An 18,828-nucleotide genomic window follows, 5' to 3' on the forward strand; every position below is an offset into this window, starting at 1 on the left:
TTTCTTTTTTTTCTTTTTTTCTTTTTTTTTTCTCTCTTTCAGTTATTTTTCGCTATGTATTGTCTTGGCTTTATATAGATCTCTCATGGTAAAAATAAGAAAGCTTTTTTTTGTTATTTTTTCCTTTTTTCTTTTAGAATTCTCAGTCAATTTGGAATTTGTATATGGGAATTAAGTTGACATTTTATATACAGAATATATGGGGCATGTTTCACGTTGATAACCCATCAATTATTTTGTAATAAGAAAATTATGTACCTCTCCTGTTTTTATAATATATCATTACCCATCAATTATTTTGTAATAAGAAAATTATGTACCTCTCCCGTTTTTATAATATATCATTATATATAAAAAAAAATGTAAAACGAGAACCACGTTAAGAAGATCTAAGAACTTTGTAAGATCCAAGAACTTTGTAAGATCCAAAAAAAAGCGAGTGAACCAATATAAAGAGCATCCGATTATATTGTAATATGATATCTAATTAAGCAACAATAAAATCTATATAAACATTAAACTATATATTTGTAATACTTATTGACCAAAAATATATTTGTGATATTTGGTAAGCATGGGAATTGTCAATGGCGTAAAAAACCTGTAAAGATTATTAAAGTCGTTGTCTTTGTGGTTGTAGAGAATTAAATAATAAGGGCGTGCACATCTGATCAATATTGACTTATGCATCCACTGATTAATATACTCTTTTGTAGTTAGCGTCATTCAATTTTATATTAATCTCTGTTTCTTTATTTTATTTTATTTTAATCACCTTTGGAAATTGGCTATAAATTTTGGTCGTAGTGTTGAAGGAAGAAAAAGTTTTTAGGGCAATGCCAAATCAATTAAATTAGTTATTTTATCAACTTTGTTACATTTAAATTTTGTGAATCCTATTAAATATAATGTATGAGACTGTGAGTGGATCTTACTTCTACCCTTTTATATAGCCAAGTTTCATCTTCATTCTGTTAAAGAATGATGATAATTAATTCCTCGACCATATGCAATACGGCAAGTAGTTCTCATCTGCAGTATTTCAAAATCAATTTGTCGCTATAATGAACTGGAGAGTTTGCTCATCGCTTTTAGCTACTTATTAAGCAATATGATTGTGAGTAGATGGAAATAAAAAATCAATTAAAAAAATATTTATCAACTTGACTAAGAAAAATAAAAATAAAAAATTGAAAAAAAAAACCAGCAGTAACTTTTGCCACAGCAGGAGGAAAAGCCAAAGAAACCAAGCCATCGCATCAATGACCACATTATCTAGTAGAAGGAGATCCATCACAGCGTGGAACCGAATTTTATTTATTTATTTATTTTTTGGGTAATAATGTAGAACCGAATACTTGCTTAACCGATCAAACTCCAAAACTCATATATATATGTATATATCTACACGCACACACGGGGGTTCTTTTCACACTTTATCCACGGTTTTATAAATATTAAGTTTATTTAAACGCCCATTTCATCTCTTTTCTCTTTATTTTTTATATTTCTTTATTTATTTTAAGATCAAGATCTTTTTATTTATTGCTTATTCTACCACCGTTGTATTTTCAATAGCTTTGTCGTTTATACATGCTTTACCTACAAGACAATTTATTCTATGAAAAAAATCTCACCTTTGAATCAAACCAATCTTTAAATATGTGGTATTGAGTTTTATTTATCCATTAACAAGTTCTTGGAACCTCGCTCCAAAAGTTTCTCAAACTGTTCCAAATTGGTCAAGATTATCATTAAAAGTTGCAGGAAAAGCGGGAATAAAGAGAGGAGAAGAAGCAGAGGTGAAGGTGGCAGAGCATGTAATCAATAGAGCACCGAGTGTAACACCCCATCCCGAGCCATGTCGGAATTTTTGCATGTTGACCGAAGTTGACTGTTGACCGTTGACAATTGACTTTGACTTTGACCGGAGGGGTTAAAAGTTGACTTTTTGACTCGGATGGAATTCTAGGTTGATTGAGGTACCGTTACGAAGTACACGTTGGCACGAGTTTGTAGACTAGTAGCACGTTGAAAACGGAGCTACGGTTTGAAAGTTATGAGCAAAACAAGTTGAGGTCCAAACTGTCCAAGGGGTGCCGAAGTTGACTTTTTATTTATGAGGAAATGAGCTTTGACTCATGCATGGCTGTGAAGTGCTCGTCGATACGAGTTCACAGACTAGCGGCACACTTAAAATGGACATCCGGTTAAAAAGTTATGGACGCGTGAAGTTTGCCGGATACCGTAATATTTTAATGTTTTTGAGTCGATGAACAGTGAAATACCACATGTCGTCACCTGATTGGTCCACGTGGATGAATAGTGACACCACCGTGGCTTTTATTTGACAAAAATCTCGGGGAAGAGAGAGAAAGAGAGAGAGGAGAGAGAGAGAGAGAAACCGACCGGCCGCCGGATTCCGACCAATTTTTCGGTCGATTCTCGTTACACGGGCCGGCCAGAAGGAAGCCTCTCCTCATTTCCTGCCAAACCCCAAAATCTCACGACCGCCAAACGCGCCCAGATCGAGGCGCCGAAGCTCGGCGGTGATTTTTCCCTCCACCGCCGACCACCGCCGTTTGACCCCTTTCCGGCCGTTATCCGGCCACACGTGCCAGCCACCCCTCACCACCTCCTCATTTCCTGCCAGCCCACCAAATTTCACGGCCACCGGACCTCCGACACGCCGGGATCGGAGCGTTTTCCGACAAGGGGCCGAAAATCTTCAAACCCCAATTTCTCCACCGTCCGGCCTCCGTTTGGCTCACCGCTGGTCCCGTTGGAACCCTCTCCCCTCGATCTACAAAACCGCCAAAAATCTCAGCCAACGACCACCGCACGTGCCACCGCCGGCGACGGTTGCCGGTGACCGTGGCGGCTCGCCGGAAGTTATCGTTCCAGCGAGTACCCAGTTGCACCACCAGTCCTTATCCACTGTTTCCAACCTCCTGAATCCAAATTCGGCCTCCTTTTCTGCCAATTCATGACGGTTTAGGAGAATTGAGGAGTCGAATCCTGAAAGCTTTCCGCCGAGATTCCGGCCACCTCGGGTCCGATCACCGGAAAGTAAGACCGAATCCATGATCCTCATCACTCAAGCTTCGATTCGGTATATAACTCGTAACTTTTAGATGTCGTTTGTGTTCGCTCCCCAGGTACCGGGTATTATTTATCCGAATAAAATATTAATTTATTTGACTGTGTGTGAACTGCGTACTAGGAGCACGGATGAATCATGGAATTGATCCCATGGTGGATCATGGTTTAATTGCGTGCTCCAGGTGAGTGACCCACCTTCAAAAATATTTTGGGCAATTAATTATGTTTAATTGGTATTTAAATTATGCTCATGTGGTACAATTTAATTATGATTTTATTGTGATTTAATTTATTTATTATGCATGAGCAAAGTATATTTCGGTAATAATCGTATGTGGTTTTAAATACTATTTTTGGGCATAATTGGTTAAATATTTTATGAAAATATTTGTTTAATTTGGTGGTTTAATTTTTATAATTATGCCCGTGGTATTTTATTTGTTGAATATTGTATTACGAGAAAATTATGGTTTATTTATTATCGATGTTTTCGTATCGGTTTGTTAAATAAAAATATGCGGGATGGTAAGTGTGAAAATTTAATATATTTCCCGCGGTAATTTTGGAAATGGTACGGTTGGTTTAATAATTATTTTAGACGCACTCATACAGTATTGGTGTTCTGGTGTATGTACACATGGTTTATCGCGCAAGTATTATGTGGTTTAGTGCTCAAGTATTATGTCTTCCATGGTTGCCATTGGACTGTGGGCATGCAAGTTTGATATTGGCCACAGCCGCCCCTCCCTTGGCCGGGATGACGGTTTCAGCAGCGGTACTGTCAGGACGCCGAAGTGCCGTTTGCAAGTTTCTCTCTTTAATCTCCCTGCCAGTCGGTGCTCGGGACGCTGGGTATCGAAGGGCATCACTGGTATATGGTGTGGTGCGTCAAGTGTAATTTTCAGATAAAGTTTCAAACCCCAAAGGTGTTCAAAAATTATTTATTATAATTTATTACATTTTAATTATATATTGGGGTATTTATTTATTTATTAATTATCAAATGGTTTGATCCCTTAGTTTTCGGGAGATACGAATATCGGATTTTGTGAAAATGTTTTAAAAGGGGAACTTTTCCAATGGAGTGATAGTGAAGGTTTTGAGAGAAAATATTACTTCAATTGTTTATTTATTTATTTATTTAATTGTTCGGTATTGATGAATTAAATCCCTCTATTTGGTATATTATTAATATTAAAGGTGTTCAGTAGTTAGGGTCACTCACTGAGATGATTAGCATCTCACGTTTTTAAATTCCGTTCCCCTAGGTCCAGGTTGGGAGACGTTGATTGTCCGGGGTGAGCCCAACGTCTCAGTTCGTTGCCCAAAGTCCACGAAGTATTTCTTCCCTTTTTGCTCTCTATCTTGTATTACTTCTTTATCTGTCATTGTATAAATTTCACATTTATTGTATAATGCTCTGTATACTGTATTGGACGGGTAGTTGTTAATTATGCACTGAGTTACTGTTATTGGGGGAGGAATAAGGGGATGAACATAGAAGTGCGCTTTCAGTGCAGGAAATTTTTGGTTAGTCCTACCCTTAGGGGAGGTGCTGCCGGATTTTCCGTTGAAAGGTTCGGTGGTATTTCCCTGGGATCAGGGCTTGTCTAGGGTTCCGGGGAGGAATTCTGGACGGATCCTGACACCGAGAGTCTCACATCATTGGCAACTCTTCCTCTACCATGTAATATGGTATGGTGAATAGGTAAAGGAGAAAAGACGTTTTAAGAGGAAGAAAAAATCTTTAAAAAAAATAAAATAAAAGGGTAGTTTAGAAAATAAAAAATTTGGGAACTCTATTGAAATCTTTTGGTACTGTAAGTAGAATTTCTCTCATATATATATAGAGTGAAACTTTTTTATGTGGAAAATTTTGGACAATTTTCATTCTGAATACACATCAGGTAATATATTATTATTTGAGATAATTATCAAATAATATATTGTCTGATGTATATCCTAAATGAAAAGTATATGAGATTTTCTGTATAATAGAAAAATTATATATATAGAGTTCGTATGCGGACGTTCGGACGTTTTATCGTGCATATATATTGAACACACCGTTGTTGTTACTATCACACAAATACTAATATTGATGGTGATTTTTTAAAAAACTATCATCTTTATAAATTTCCGTACGATAAAAACACAAGAACATCCATACATAAAATCTTTATATATATATATATATATATATATATATATATATATATATATTGCAATACCAAAATTTCATATTGAGTATCTACAATGGCGAATTACACTTTTGCCATTGGCATTTTCAAATTTTGATATTGGTGTATCCTCCACTTAAATATGAATGTCAATATCAAATGTTGGAATTACCTCTCCAGTTGCATACGGCAAAAAACAGCATGTCAAATATATATTTTATTTAAACATATTATTATATTGGATTGGATCTCATCTTTTTTAACTTTAACAATTAAAAAAATCAAAAGATAAAAATTATATTATTTAATGGTGTAGATCCCATAAATTTTACTTTAGCAGAGCCCACTAGCAAAAAAACACTAATTGCATTTTTGAGCTAAAATAATTAATTATTTGAACAATTCATATAAATGCGAATTATTGAATCGATAAATTTGAGATTATTTTAAAGGTCTATTTACAAAAACCAAAATTAGAAAAAATTAATAAAAGAAAGTTGAAGAAAGAAATTATTGTACTAGCAAACAGTAGCTTTAGCATAATTAATAAAAACAAAGTTAATAAATTTGAGATTATTTTAAAGGATCAACCCTTCATGTCTTCTTCACTGAGCCAAATAAGATTCAAGCTTAGAATTATTGTCCTGGCAAACAGTAGCTTTAGCATAATTGTCCCCATATGACACACATAAACAACCGTTCTTCTTTTTTTTTTTTTCTTTTTTTCCCTCTAAAACACACATACAAATACAAACAACCTTAACATTTGTGAAATTATTGTCACTAGCTAGAAACTATTGATTGCACTGACCCCTTCTTCATATCTTTGCTGAGCCAAGTTATTCAAATCTTGAAATAAGTCAAAGCAGAAGTTCCATTGAGGCCTTTGTTGTAATATGCGACATAGTCTCTCACTGTTGTTTCCCTGTACTTTGGAGGATTTTCTTCTGATAATAAGTCCTTAATAGGTCCATAGAGCTTTGTCGTTGGTAACATTCCTGTGCAAAAAAAGCTTGCAATGGATATTCTTGGACCTATAAGGTTTGCCAATACTCGGTGATTGCTACTTTTGAATCTATCATTTGTTATTAACTAAAACACAAATAAAACAAAGTTAATAAATCATTAAAACTATATAATATAGGAGATTTTTTTGGGCTTATAGTTAGACAAGCTTCTGATAGAGCACTTAATTATATGTTGTTTTTTAGTAAACTATTATCAATGCATCACTCTAGAAGCCCTTTTTTGTTTGGCAGGCTCAGGTCAAATTGCTATTATTATTGGTTTAACATATTTTTAAAGATGCCTAAAAAGCATTTTAAATTTGGGATAGATAGAAAAACCCCTTTAAAAATTAATGGAAAAAATTTCAACATCTATAAATACTTGAGTACTTAAAGAAATCCACCATTTGTTCCCCAAAAAAATTTGGTTTTCCTATGATCAGTTTAATTTAATTAAGCAGAATAAATTATAGTTATTAATGAAAAAGCTTTAAAATTTTATGTCGTTAATATTGATGAATATTATGTGACACTTCATTATTTCATAAAATGGAATCTTGGAATTGGAAAGAAAGAACTTGCCTGGAGAAGATCTCCAATGTTAACGACTAGAACACCGGGCTTATAGGGTATGTCAATCCAATGGTTGTTATATAGAACTTGGAGACCACCAATACGATCTTGTTGCAGCACTGTGAGGAAGTCCTTATCACCATGTTTGCTTGCTCCAAATGTCAATTCTGGCTGTGGACAAGCAGGATAGTAATGGCACAGAAGTCCAAGACCTTCTGCACAACCCATATTATTCAAATGCTTCGGGTTTAACGCTAGTGCCTCCGATAGCAACTCGAACAGTAGAAGTCCCAGTTTCATCACATGCATCTTGTACTCCATAAGTATGTCTCTACAAGTTTGTAATATATATATATATATATATATATAGTAAAGGAAAAAAAAAGTACATGATTTTATGTTAATACTGTCATGCTTTCTTTCTAGTCTTTAACAAATATTAATTGATGTTTTTTAGACATTCCACCATATGTCCAAACAAAATTTAATATAAAAGCTACGCAGCTTTTAATTTACAAATTTTGTTTCCAGACCTTGAATTATCAGATATTGCTTAAAAAAATTTTAGAAAAATAAAAGAGAGATTTAGAATTGTAGATTAATATTAGAGCCAGTAACAACTAATTAGTGACTTGTCAAGCAAGTAGTTTTTTTTTTTTTTTTCCCTTTTTTCCGCATCTTCATGACTTTGAAAGATTGAAAAGAAAACAAGAAGTTAATAAAATACTCCAATAATTAAGAAGTTTTTAATCTAAATTTTATACTAAATAATATACAGATCAACACAATATTATTGTAATCAAGTACATATAGTAGCCTAGCTTGTCATCAAGATTCACTTTGTTGAAACAATATTACCTGCAAACCTCAGGCAAATCTTGTGGATTAGGAGTATTAGGAGCCACAGGACATAGAAAAGTGTCCCTCCAATTTGTTGAAGGAGCCTTATACAGATCAAAGTTGCTATGATAGACCACAGGTCTCAATGGATCTCTTGTATAAAACTGTTTCTTCACCTCAGTGTCTTGTTCATAAAACCGACGCACCCCTTCTCTCATCTCCTCCATAACACTTGTCGGAATTCCATGGTTCACAATCTGAAAGAATCCCCATGTCTCCGATGCTTCCCGTACTCGTTCCACGATCTCTTTTCGTCGGAATAAATCATCGGAAACACCTCTCAGGTCTATCACTGGAATGCTGAACTGGGTGTCACCACCTTCATGGACAGAGCTCTCATAGAATTGTTGTTCTTCATTATTATGTGGATGATGAAAAATACGAGGGATCTCAGTAACACCTGCATCAACAAGTCCTTTAACACCGGCTTTTGTTTCATCGAAAGCTTTCACTTCGCTTGCTCGATCATAGTACTCTGCCTTCAGATAATTAGTTTTTGCAGAAACTTGAATGTTATCTGAGCTGCAGGCAGTGATAGTGGGAGCGGTAGTGGTAGCCACCATTTTTCTCCTTTTTTTTTTTTACGTTTTTTTTTTTTTTTTTCTCTCTCAGTTATTTTTTCCTATGTATTGTCTTGGTTTTACGTTTTTTTTTGTTTTTCCTTTTTTCTTTTAGAATTCTCAGTCAATTTTGGAATTTGTATATGGGAATTAAGTTGACATTTCATATACAGAATATTTGGGTCATGTTTCACGTTGATAACCCATCAATGATTTAAAATAAGAAAATTATGTACCTCTCCTATTTTTATAAAATATTATTATGTAAAATATATATATATATATATATATATATATGTAAAACGAGAGCCACGTTAAGTAGATCTGAGATCTCTGTAAGATTCAAAGAAAAGCGAGCGAACCAATATCAAGAGCATCTGATTATATTATGATATGTTATCTAATTACGCAACAATAAAATCTATAGAAACATTAAATATTATATATTTGTAATACTTATTCACCAACAAATATCTTTGTAATATTTGGCAAGCATGGGAATTGTTAATGACGTAAAAACCTGGAAAGATTACTAAAGTTCTCTTTGTGGGTGCAGAGAATTGAATAATGAGGCCATGCACTGCTGATTATGGCCTTATGCATCCACCGATTGGCTATAAATTTTGATGTTTGTGTTGAAGGAAGAAAAAGTTATTAGTACAACGTCAAATCAATTAAATTAATTATTTTATCAACTTCGTTACATTCAAATTTTGTGAATCCTATTAAAAATAATATAAATACATGTATGAGATTTTTTTGCTCAAAACATATATGAGATTGTGGTGCTTCAAATGGTGCCTTAAATTAATCATTGTCATATAATATATACAACTATAGTATTTGCTTTTATTTTATACCAAGGATTCATAGTATTTCAAAATCTATTCGTGGCTAATAACCGGAGAGTTTGCTCGTCATTTTCTGCTACCAACTAAGCGATATGGTTGTCGGTGAAATTAAAAATCAATAGAAAACATCTGTCAACTTGAAAAAATAAATAAAATAGTCAGTCACTTTAGCCACATCACGAGGAAGAGCCAAAGAAACCAAGCCACTTTATCGATTGAACACTGACATCTAGTAGCAGGTGATCCATCAGCTACAGTGATACAGAAAAAATCTACAGTGCTATTTTTTTTTTTGAAAGAAAAAGCTGCTGTAAGGAAAATGTAAACGTAGAACCGAATACTTGCTTAACTCGGTCAAATATCAAAACATTACACGTGTGTATATATATATATATATATATATATATCAATATATGTAGAAATTCTACTATACAGATAATTTATATGCATAATTTAATATTGATAATATTTTTTTAAAAAATTATTATTATTGTTATTTTTTATGTAATATTATCTACATAATAAACGAAATATTTACATATACACACACAGAGCAAGATCCTTGTTGAAATCCTAAACAATGACCATGCCATATATACATCAATGGCATGTTGTTGAAAATCTCAGGCAATATTTATATATTATAAATATATTTTTTGCAATGCCAGAATTTTAAATTAAAATATTTTCAATGGTAAATTGTATTTTGGCATTGGATATATTTTTTTAAATAGTAAATATAAATGTTAATGTTAAATTTTGAAATTACTTTTTCAATAACATATAGCAAAAAATATAGTATTGACAAATATATTTTCTATTTAATTATATTATTATATATTATTCCATCAGGTTGGATCATGTTTTTTTTTTAACTTTAACAATTAAAAAATTTTAAAATTATATTATTTAATAATATGTATCTCACAAATTGTAGTGCAGACCACTAACAAAAAATATTAATTGCATTTTTTGAACTAAAATAATTAATTATTTAAACATTTCATATAAATGCAAATTACTCAGCAGATGAATTTGAGATTATTTGAAATGTCTATTCGCAAAAACCAAAATTAAAAAAAAATAAAAAAATAAAAAAAATAGAAATTGTTGGGCAAAAGGCACAACCGGTAACCTATTGTAGATTTTCAAGAAACAACATTACGAGTGCTGGTGCGGGTATTGTAGTAGGACCCAATTATCCAATTAGCTAGCTTAAAGTCAAGAAGATTTAACTTTTAGCTTAAAGTCAAGAAGATTTAACTTTTTTAAAATCACTTTAAATTTTATCAATTGTGACAAATCAAAAGCCAGAATTTAAAATTTGATTTTAAAAAAATAAAATTATCCTAATCTGAATTTTATCCGTGGTTCAATATCAACTAGAAAGTGCTACACTGATCCAACATCAACTTAACCAAGTGAAGTCCGGTAAATCCTACAGACATGTCCAACAAGCTCTCTCAATTTTAATCGTGTTGGCTAATTTGCCATGCCAACAATGATAATATAGATTAAAAATATATATAAAAATAAAAAATAAAACGCACACACAAACAACTGGTGTACGTGGAGCAAATCAGCAAATATAATGGGAAGATTACTTTAGTCGATTCAATTCCTTGAATACTCTGTTTCATACTAAGGTCATATATTGCTATCCCAAGCATTTGTAGAAATGATTTAGTTTGTAAGCCAGAGGTTTTCAAAAGTATGACCACAAATGTACAAGTTTCAAAGCTTACATTTTTCTCATCTCTGTAAACCATTAGCGAGAAGCTTGTTATGTCCAACTAATCCAAAGAATTAAGTTGTATTTTAGGGGTGAAATTAAACTACAGATATAAGGAAGAGTCTCAATTAGACTGCAAAATCCCCTGAGATAAGGTAGTATAAGCAGGCTTCATAAATGAGTTACCATTTAAGAAGACCCTTAATAATCTGTCACTGCCAAATATACCTTCAGAACTCAGTGGAGTGCCATCCATATACGTTGGTGTTATATATTAATATGTTTTTGTTCAGGAGTTTATGATGACATACAATGATTGAAAAATTGGCCAAATATCAAATGTGTGAAATAGTGATCAGTTAACAGGTGAGACAAGTTCTTTGTATTGTCATATAAAAGATGTAGAGCTTTACTAATTTTGTTATTAACTTGACAATTAAAATAGGATTCCAAGACTATTGAATGAATCCCAAGCAAACGATGCTAGCACTTGTGAATCTCCACCACCAGCAGCCTTGCATAGCCAAGTTTTTACAGCTTAAAATGTTGCAGTGGAGAAGTACCTTCAACATTGTGTTGAAACGAGTAGGTGACATACTCATTGACCGTGGTTTCTCTGTACACAGGTGGATTATCTTCTGATAATAGCTCCTTAATGGGTCCATATAGTCTGGAAGATGGCTGAAAACTGGTGCTGAAAAAGCATGCCACCGATATCCTTGGGCCTAGATGGTTTGCTAATACTCTGTGTTCTACACTTTTAAATTTGTCATTTTATATAAGCTGAACAAAAAGAAAATAACAAGAAGTTAAAGAACATATTTGCATTCAACAAATCTAATGTATATGATTGAATGTACATTAATTTACAATAATTCCTTACCAAACACATATCAATTAGCCAGACCCTAACCAAACAACCAAACAAGTTCAACAGAAAGCAAAAACTTGCCTGTAGAAGATCTCCAATATTAACCACTAAAGCTCCAGGCACAGGAGGGACATCCACCCACTGACTGTTATGAAAGACTTGGAGCCCTCCAATGTGGTCTTGCAGAAGCACAGTAAGGAAGTCATTATCTGTATGCTTGGTTGTTCCCAAGGTTAGCTCTGGCTGGGGACATGCCGGATAGTAATGGCCTACAAATGCAAGTCCCTCACCACATTCCATCTCCTTTAGATGGTCTTTGTTTAACCCAAGAGCCTCGGACAACAACTCCAACAAAGTAACCCCTAATTTCATGACTTGCTTGGTGTACAAAAACATCTCCTCCCTGTCATTGAACAAATTGATCAAAGACATTGTTTGCAGCAAAATTATGGTTCTTGGTTTGCTCCTGGATTTTACAGAAATCACTTAATTCATTCAAAGTGATATTCCCTGAAAAATTAGCAAAATTATGGTTCTGGGTTCTTTTGCTTTTCATTGAAAACAAACACTCAAACCATTCAAAGTGCATGCGCTGAAAAAAGCGGTAAAAATCATGGTAAAAGATATGTATATATATATATATATAGATAGATTGATAGATAGATAGATAGATATATAGATATAGATATAGATATACCTGCAAGCCTCGGGCAATTCTTCAGGGTGTGGAGGAGAAGGTGCCATATAGCTGAAAAAGGTGTCTCTCCAGTTTGCAGCAGTTGAAGTGTACAAATCAAAGTTGCTGTTGTACACCATTTTCCTGGTGATATCCCTTGTATAGACTTCTTTCTTCACCTCGTTGTCTTGCTCGAAAAACCGACGGGCCCCATCTTTTATCTCCTCCAGAACACCCACTGGGATTCCATGATTTACAACTTGAAAGAATCCCCATGTCTCTGATGCCTCACCTACTCTTTTAACAATCTCTTGGCGTTTAACTGAGTCTTTGGAAATGTCTCCGAGGTCTATAACTGGAATAATCAACTGGGTATCATTACAAACGGATTTGTTGTTTATGTCATTTGGTGGATGATAGAAAATACGTGGAATCTGAGCAATCCCAGCATCAACAAGCCCTTTGACACCAGCTTTTGTTTCATCAAAAGCTTTTACTTCACTTAGCCTATCATACCGTTGGTTGGTTTTGGATGGAACTTTATTAGTGGCCGCCATTTTGTTATACTGTAACAAGGTGGTCTAAAAAGTGTTTTGATTTTGATCTTATGCTAGAAATTCAGGCCAAAGTTTAGATATAAAAGCTATTAAAGTCAACTTTCATGATGTGAACGAAAATGAAGAAATATTAATTTTTCTCTCTTTTTTATTACTATGCTTTTTGGAGGTGAAAAAAAAAATATTAATTTTTTGTGGGATCTTTTGACATTTTCAACTACATCTTTTAACAATATAGTTGTCATTTATTGAATTATTTGTGGATGATTTTGAATGGCAGAAAATTATTGTTTTTGATATATATAGATTATGATAGTGACAAAAACCTCTTGTTTATCTTTTTCGACAACTTCCAAAATTGGGGTCTTCAAACCAAAAATAAATGCTAAAAACAAGAAAAATAGAGAAGCAAAGAAGTGGGAAAAAATAAATAAAAAAGCTTCATAAGCCATCCAAATTTATTTTTAGTAGCGGCATGAACCATGCAGCTAAAACTAAAAGGTTTAAGATTTGTGACCAATAATGAGTATATTTTTTTACATGCATAACAAAAAGTATTTTTTATTTTAATGGAGTAAAAAGAAAAAAAATTTACGAGTTTAAAATCTTCTGATTATGACTTGACTGACATAGATTAACTCTGCTTATATATTAAATTTAAATCAAGATAATCTAAATCAAGTTGGAAATGGAACCGATGGTGCAGAAAGAAAGGCAGAGAGACCTCTCTACTTTTGCAGTGAACCAGTGGCAGAGATAGCAAAGAAGTCAGTGGTCATAGGCTAGTAGATCTGGCATAAACTCATCTTTTCCTCACTTTTTTCTTTTTTTTCCTTCTTTCCTTTTCTTTTATTTTTGGAATTTATATTGAAAATTCAAATACAGAAAGGGAAAAACATAGATAAGGTTTTGATGGCCAGTATGGGAGCATCCAATAAGGAAACTACCAAATGGCCAACTTAAATACTCGGACCCCTCATGTCCTTTGTCTCTATTTTCCAGCAAAATTTGTTGGAGCACCTTTGTCTCTTACTTTTTGAATATTTATAGATTTTTGGATAGGAACTAAAACTAGATGTTTGTGCATTTTAAGCTTGTAAAAAAAATACATACATATACAAAAGCACAAACAAGCAAAGTAAATATCTCCCATCTTAACGAATCAAATAATTCATGTTCCTCTACTGGATGCTACTGTTGTCATACAACCTTTATTTTATTATTATCATTTTTTTTTTCCCCCTTTTACTTTTTGCTTCTTGCCCAAGTTATCAAAATCAAAACCAACAAAAGATGCTACCTGAAAGTGAAGGCACCAGAAAAAACAGATATCAATGGACCACGTATCTTTTCTAAACCTCAATTCAGTGGTAAACAAACTGGCTCAGTAAGAAAAACAACATCACACCTTCAAAACAAGCAAAAGGGCACTTTTTTTTTTTTTTTGGTTCCTTCTCTAAATCAATTTACCTAAATTTTTGAAAAAGAAGAGCCCCTTGACAATACAAGCATACAAAAATAGTTCCTGAATAACATTCAGGCATATTTGAGAAACTGAAAGGTCACATCACTCGACGTTCCTTCTTATGTAGTTTTCGATTTTGGGGCCGGTTTTTTCCTCAGTTGTCTTCTTGGCATAGAGTTCTTCATGCCTATGTAAAAGAGCAAAGCACCAAACAATGCCAAATTCTGCAGAAGCGAAGAAAAATACTCAGATTCTATTCAGCCAATTATTTTTTAATATACTGATTTGAAAAGATAACTAGAAAAGAGAGTGAGGAATAACAACCAGCTCTTACAGAAAAAGCATATTCACGATCACTAACCTGGGTAAACTTTGGGAAAAGTTGAGCGAACTCTTTCTTCTCGACATCATAGTTGTAAAAGTCATACAATATAGGAATGGTAATTGCCTGATGCAGAAGCTGCACAAAAAATAAAAAAGGAACACCATTTATTTGATACTTAGAATAACACGTACAAACAAAGAACAGATAGGCTGAGATCACTAACCAGTAGATAGGCTCCAAGTGAACTGTCAAAGATGAAAAAAAGGCTGCCAATGCCCTTCAAGGCTAATGCAGCAGCCACCAGATATTTAATCTGCCAATAATATCATCAAATGTCAATGAGTGAAAAAATAAATAAATACTAGGAACCAAATTATGTATGCAATCTCAATATAAACTGAGAGAGTAAATGCAGTCTCACTTCAACTTCTGGCACTTTGAAACCAGTTTGAGTTGACAGGTGACTAGAGAAAACATGGAATTTCGGCTTCAAAGCCTTTGCTGCTGGTCCACCGTCAGTACCAAATTCATTGAACCTACAAGCAGAAATAAATTGAAATTCATAATCAAGCATCTATAAATTTTATTTACCTTGTAAACTATCCAAATCACATGGGAAAACGAGTTACTGATTTCAAACAAACTAACAATATGTCACAAAATACCACTGTTTATGCATTATAATAACAAAACTAAATCAAAATGTTTCCATCCAAGAGCCTCTTGGAAAGATAACCGAAATAGAAACAAGAAAAATTGGTAGTTCATTTGCCCAAACATGTCTTTCATGACCAAACACAGAAGTTTGGGACCTAATTCCATTGTATCAAATTAATATTATAAAACCAATATAGCAGCAACAATTCAAGTAATGTTTCTTAACTAATGCCAAAAAGCATTTAACAATACACCAAAAACACATATAAAAGAAAGTCATCTGCTTTAAGTTTGCATCATATGCATACGACCCCAACCTAAAACAACCAACAACGGTATAGATTAGAGATACAATGGAACACAGGAAGTTTTCATCCTTAACCTCTCTTGGAAATTATCCACTCTGTATCACAGAAATATGCCCATAATTGATGATTCCCAACCATATTTATTATGATATACCTAATTCATATTCAAGAATAAATATCCCCAACATCTAGTGGATATACCCAGCACATACCCTGATAGACTCAGAATTAGAGAGGGATTTTTGAATACCCATACCTCAAAGATATGGCTAAACAAGAGCAACACATACAGACCTAGAATGAACACTAATCACACGTTTGTCTTTTCTTTTCTTTTTTTTTTTTATCTTTCTTTTGTTTTTTTTTTTTTCTTTTTTTTTTTTTTTTTTAAATTGAATGCCCTCGCATATTGGAGACAAGCTGGCTAAGCCGAAATTGACCTTTTTTCGTCTGGAAGCTGACACTGACACTTAAATTACCATCTTTAACATCCAATTTCTAACAAAATCATAGCCATAATTAGCTATGTACGAATACTTAATCATCATAATAAAATTGCGAACATTTAGATTCGCAACAAATAAACAAGCCATGTTGCAATAATCTAACAAGAAACTTCCATTTGCCACATAAGCCATTCACATGAGATAAATTGGTAGGTAATGATAAGATGTCAACTTGTTGAGAATATAGAGAAACATATAAGTAATAAAACCACCCTGTAAAAGGAAAAATAATATATTTCCACTTGGATTGAAAACTTATTTTCACAATTTACAAGAAAGCAAAGTGAAACTTAAATATGCTATGCCACCATACTGCCTAGTGCTTTCCACATAACATTTTTTAGAACATGAAATTTAAAATTACAAAACACATAAAAATGTTCAAAGATATGAGCTCAAACTCCCATCTTTTTGAAACCACTACCTCAACACCCAAAAGAATTTATAGAACAAAAATAAAACCGACCAACAGGATGTTAAAAAAGTTACAATCTTGGACTTAATGAAAACCAAAACTTCCAAAATATACACAAGTAAGCATCCACTTGCAGGTTGAAAAGTGAAGATTTCTAATTTAAACCAGCAATAGAAATGCTGTGAACAAGCCAAAAATATAACAAACAAAACAAGCAACTTAACTTTAAAATAAATAAATAAAATACACACAAGTAAGCATCCACTTGCAGGTTGAAAAGTGAAGATTTCCAATTTATACCAGCAATAGAAATGCTCTGACCAAGCCAAAAACAAAACAAACAAAACAAACAACTTAACTTTTAAAAAAAAAAAAAAATGTCAACCTTTTAAACATATTACATCAAATTTTTCAGGTAATCAGATCCAAGGATTCAAAAACATGTTACAAACAAGTCCCAGGAAAAACTTCCACATAATTTTCATCCCACACAATTTTCCCCATAAACCAAACAGACCCACAACACCAAACACAAAACAAGAACAGAAAAACAAAGAGTATAAACACAGACACAGAGAGAAAATAAGATCTGGGTTTTAGCTTACTCTTGCCAAGCAGAGAGAATAAACACAGACACAAAGAGAACCCTCCCAACGAAGGAAACGAAAGCCATGGATGTACGGACAGGACTCCCCGAGAAGACACCGAGGAAAAGAGAGAGAGAGAGAAAGAGAGAGATATCTATATATATATATATATATGGAAAAACAAACAAAAACCCTTTGGTTTCGGGCCGGCTGAATCTGTATATTTACAAATATACACAGTAGTAGTTAATATAGAGAGAGAGAGATTGGTAAGGCTCGGACAGCTTGGAGCGAACAAAGGTGAGCAGTCAGATTGAGGAACGGCGTCGTATATAAGGAAAGACGCAGAGAGGGAAATGTGGGTCTGCAAAAGTGAAAGGTCAAAAAAGTCAAGCGGTGGTTGTCTCTTTCACGTACTCGCTGGTTTACTCTAATTACCTGCACTCGCACTTTGGAGCGTCCTAACACGTATTATTATCCAATCATATTGCTCGGATGCTCGGATGCTCGGATCGAGAAGTTGGGTTACCACGTGGCAACATAGTGGGAGCGAGTAATTTGCTGCTGCTCAAGTCCAAGAGTAGTGGATAGGTTTTGTTGTCAACTTTTAAGGTATGGGGAGGGGCTTTTGAAATGCCTTGAGGTTTAACTATTTTTACGTTACTGCCCCTTTGTTTAAATTTTCTTTTCTTTTTTTTTCCTTTTTTTTGCTTTTGTTTTTAAGTTGAACTTCATTGATTGGTTTGTTATTATTATTATTATTTAAAGTAGAACTTCTAATTGGGAAATCTCAGAAGCAATTTATATGGTTCCATGATTTTTTTTCTTTTTTATTTTTCCGATAAAAATATGGTTCCATTATTTGCATCTACCATCACACCCAACAATTATAAAGACTATTATTATGGTAGAATTAAAATCATCTACCATAGCAATGATTGTTACATACAAGTCTGTATTCCCATTTTTAAACAAAATACATAGAAAGTAAAATAAAATACAGAGATAATGGTTCAATTATTTTTTAGTTTCTCTCTTATTCATTATTGCCACTTTCATTTATAAGAATCAAATTGTTTTGTTTTTTTTTTCCCCTCTTTTCCTTGTAAAAAAAAAAAAATAATGCAACCCATCTACTCACTAACAAAAATACCATACTATCTTTACATTATTAATTAATATACAACCAATAATTAAAAATGTAATATTAATGAAAGTCATTCAACATTATGCATAAAAATTTCCTAATCATATCAGGGGATTTCTTTTTCTTTACTTTGAATCATTTGTTGTTGGTAAATTATTTACTTTGAATGATTCATCATACAATTATGACCACAAAACATCTTGAATGCCATTTTAACTTTACCAAAATGTAACATGAAAAAACAAAAACAAAAGAGGAACAATATGTTTTCAATCTCAATGTAACTTTGCTTTATTAAATTAAATACAACATGGCAATAATGGAACTAAGCAAAACCAAACCACCCCTCACATGGAATCTGAATTTTTCTCTTTTTAATTTTTGTTATCCTCTAACAAAAGCATCAGAG

General features: G+C 33.2%; 3 protein-coding genes across 4 annotated transcripts; all 3 read right to left on the reverse strand.

Moving 5' to 3' along the window:
• Window positions 1-5,853: 5,853 nt before the first annotated feature.
• On the reverse strand, window positions 5,854-8,431 carry LOC125423392 (1-aminocyclopropane-1-carboxylate oxidase homolog 1-like). Its single transcript, XM_048477262.2, has 3 exons — window positions 7,721-8,431; window positions 6,872-7,193; window positions 5,854-6,374 (listed from the first exon to the last, which is right to left on the reverse strand). The coding sequence occupies exons 1-3, from the start codon at window positions 8,323-8,325 to the stop codon at window positions 6,126-6,128; spliced, it is 1,176 nt and encodes a 391-aa protein (XP_048333219.2). The 5' UTR covers window positions 8,326-8,431; the 3' UTR covers window positions 5,854-6,125.
• A 2,699-nt stretch (window positions 8,432-11,130) lies between these two features.
• LOC107422934 (1-aminocyclopropane-1-carboxylate oxidase homolog 1-like) lies at window positions 11,131-13,172 on the reverse strand. 2 transcript variants are annotated; one of them, XM_060815624.1, is made up of 3 exons: window positions 12,474-13,172; window positions 11,789-12,242; window positions 11,131-11,688 (listed from the first exon to the last, which is right to left on the reverse strand). In XM_060815624.1, the coding sequence occupies exons 1-3, from the start codon at window positions 13,007-13,009 to the stop codon at window positions 11,680-11,682; spliced, it is 999 nt and encodes a 332-aa protein (XP_060671607.1). In that variant the 5' UTR covers window positions 13,010-13,172; the 3' UTR covers window positions 11,131-11,679. The 2 variants fall into 2 exon arrangements, with proteins under 2 accessions (XP_060671607.1, XP_024931254.3); XM_025075486.3 differs by having other exon boundaries at window positions 11,858-12,242; window positions 12,474-13,168.
• Window positions 13,173-14,336: 1,164 nt separating this feature from the next.
• Window positions 14,337-17,448, reverse strand: LOC125423384 (uncharacterized). Its single transcript, XM_048477250.2, has 5 exons — window positions 17,291-17,448; window positions 15,221-15,335; window positions 15,023-15,112; window positions 14,836-14,934; window positions 14,337-14,698 (listed from the first exon to the last, which is right to left on the reverse strand). The coding sequence occupies exons 1-5, from the start codon at window positions 17,356-17,358 to the stop codon at window positions 14,594-14,596; spliced, it is 477 nt and encodes a 158-aa protein (XP_048333207.1). The 5' UTR covers window positions 17,359-17,448; the 3' UTR covers window positions 14,337-14,593.
• Window positions 17,449-18,828: the final 1,380 nt, after the last annotated feature.

Source organism: Ziziphus jujuba, chromosome 3 (assembly GCF_031755915.1).
Source record: "Ziziphus jujuba cultivar Dongzao chromosome 3, ASM3175591v1".
Lineage (NCBI taxonomy): Eukaryota > Viridiplantae > Streptophyta > Magnoliopsida > Rosales > Rhamnaceae > Ziziphus > Ziziphus jujuba.